This window comes from Etheostoma cragini, chromosome 20 (genome assembly GCF_013103735.1).
Source record: "Etheostoma cragini isolate CJK2018 chromosome 20, CSU_Ecrag_1.0, whole genome shotgun sequence".
Lineage (NCBI taxonomy): Eukaryota > Metazoa > Chordata > Actinopteri > Perciformes > Percidae > Etheostoma > Etheostoma cragini.
In genome coordinates, this window is record NC_048426.1 from 7,787,106 (window position 1) to 7,790,051 (window position 2,946).

Sequence of the window (2,946 nt, forward strand, 5' to 3'; positions counted from 1 at the left end):
ACACACACACACACACACACACACACACACACACACACACACACACACACACACACACACATCCACTCATGTGCAACCGCTCACAGCTCACTCTAGTGACAATATTTCACAGATGAGATGGAAGTTGCAATGTCAGACAGATTAAGTTAACAGCAGAAAAAAGCAGAATCTCCAAGACGAGCGGCAGCAATGACAGAATAAAAGAATGTAAGTTGTTTCAGTAATTATGGAGGAGGAGAGAATTTCCTTCCCCCTTAGCTAAAGATGGAATGATCTGAGTCTGGAAAGCTGCGAAGGCCGATTCTCATCCTTTTACGAAGATCTTCAAATCCGTTCCATTATCTAGGGAGACGTGTTACTACCCAGGTTTGATTCTTTAGTCAGGCTTAGGTTGAAAACTCACGAGTCAGAATCTACCTTTGAAAAAGACGTTCAGGTAGATTATCAAGATAACGCAAGTGCAGTGAAATGCCTGCCGCAATGTGCTCCCAGTGCATGTTAATCTTTTCAGTTTCTTTGAAAACGGCACTATCACAGGCCAACATGGCGCACTTCTGTGAGCACTGCGTCCTGTCTGCACCAATCTATGAGGAAGCTGTTTTCAAAGGAGTATATCTTATCAGGCTGCATGCTCTTTGGTTAAAAAATAAGGTATTATTTGGCGAGCAAGCATGCTTCATCTTTTACCACAAGGCTGATGCATAAGGAGAATTTTATTAAGAATTATGAAGTGTCTATTATTAGATTAGACTTCTGCAGTATATGCAATGGGTTTATTATTAGATTGCTCTCTTGTTTCTTATGAGCAAATCTAGCCAGGAGAATGATGTGAAGACTTGGTAACATTTTTAGAGGCACTTTCAGCTAGCTCTGTTCTCTTTCTACAAGGACAGAAGGTCTCCCTCACACCCAGTGTGATGTGATGTGATTTGATGTGAAGTGCGTATGCCACTTTGTGCCCGTGTGCATGCGCTTGTGCACACTTGTGTGTGCTTGTATGTGTGAATGTGTCAAAATCCTGGTCAGAGTGTGTGTATGTGTGTGTTTTTAGGGTGTGTAAAGGTGTTAACGTGTTGCCTGGCTGGCCTGTGAATCAGAGCAGAGAGTGTTGCCGGGGCATTCTATCAGACTCCTTATTCCCCCCCCTAATTTTTCTTTGATAGCCAATCTGGACCTTTGCGTGTGTGTGGCAATGTGTGTGTGAGAGTGTGTAGTTAGAGCGTGACTTACCTGGAGGTCTGACATACACCTTCAACTTTAGACATGCTCGCCCCACATGGTTTGGGTGAGGAGACGCTGTAAAAAGCAGAGAGGTCAAAAGAGGAGATTAGTATTTGAGAACATTTAATGAACGTGCTTTCATGGTATTTGTTTACAATAAGAGAATATAGGATAACACCAGCTAAATGCCTTTATCCATTCAGTTGATGTTTTAATTAGTTGCGTCTGTTCTCAGAAACAATTTAAAATTATGCAAATTACCACAAACCATCTAACACAGTGAACCTGGGGCTTTGAGGGCCTGTCAGGAGTGGGACTGGAGGGGCAGAGGTTGGATCCTCACACCGGAAAGACACCAAACCTCATTTATTTATCCCAATTATTTTAAATATATTTACGGAATGGCAGTGAGAGATACTGACAACATATAATAAGGTAATAACAGAGACAAAGCGGAAATTATACTGCAGACGATGTTTACCGCAGGATGGCTTTTGCCAGAAACAAGTATGTCCGTGGGCTTTGATGCCAACTTCTATTTACATGAATATGCAGATTTTTGTACATATCTTTTTATTCACTGGGTGTTACAGCAATGTAAATCACACCTAAATTACTGTCATTAACTTGAAAAAAAAATGTCAGAGGTTGTAAATCAAGGGTATGTGTTATAAAAAAGGAAGATTTTTTTATGTAAGTTAAATTTGCTATTAATGGGGCCTATTTTGTCTTGATGACATTTATTCCTTCAAGGAGCTGGATAAATTTGTTATATTGTGTCTTTTTAAGTTGTATTAAACCCATGCTCCGAAGCTTATGAGCTCCAGTTAACATACTGAGGACTTCAGGCAATGTAAACAAGTCTGAGAGGAATCAGCCCGCACACTGGGATTCAGTCACACTCACGTTCATACCTAGGGGAAATACCGGTTGTCCAATCGACCTGACTTGAATGTCTTTGGAATGGGGAAGGAAATCCATGTAAATTCCCCCGAGACGCAGGTCCTTCTCGCTGGGAGGTGACAGAGTGTTAACCACTGAGCCACCATGCTTCACTGGCTGAATGCCAAACAAATATGAGAAAAATGTTTTAAAGTTACTGTGATAGAAACTTCAAAGTAGAGTAAATGAAATTGAATGTGGGTTTTTAGTCCCACATCACTCTGATGTGAAATAGAGCTAGAGACCTTAAAGCAGATGGTGACCAACTCTCTGACCGCTCGAGCACGCAGACGTGCACACACACACACACACACACACACACACACACACACACACCCACACACACACAAGTATGAGCAAAAGTGCACACCCGCTGTTGCTTGCAGAAACGTGCGTGGAGACCTATTGGCCTTCTCCCTTGAGGAAGTCCACAAAGACAAAGCCCAGAGCGACACTGGAGAGGTTCATCATCAAGATCCACAGCGCACAGGAAATAAATCTGACCCTTCCTCTGCCCTCTCCTCCCTCTCTATCTGCCCACAACTCCTTCCTCTATTCACCCTTCTCTCTGCCCTTCACCTCTTCTACCCTTTCATGCCTTCCCTGTAGCCCACTTCATTTTCCTCAAAATTCTTCAAATCATCCAAGTAACCTCCTTACAGTGCCCAGTAAGTGGTCCCCTACAAAGCTCTCTCCTGTTGTGTGTCTTTGTTTTGAGGTTCCCTACTGATTCAATGACAAATGGCAACATTTCGGCGAGAAACGGCTAGAAGAAGTTGAAAA

The 2,946-nt window shown here is 42.6% G+C and overlaps 1 protein-coding gene across 1 annotated transcript in view; it reads right to left on the reverse strand.

The window, feature by feature from the left end:
• Positions 1–44: 44 nt before the first annotated feature.
• efna2a (ephrin-A2a) overlaps positions 45–2,946 on the reverse strand; it is an 85,298-nt gene continuing 82,396 nt past the window's right edge. The window contains exon 3 of the mRNA XM_034857741.1: positions 45–1,296. Within this exon, the coding sequence (XP_034713632.1) occupies positions 1,094–1,296 (203 nt within the window). The 3' untranslated portion in view covers positions 45–1,093. The remainder of the gene's footprint in view (positions 1,297–2,946) is intronic.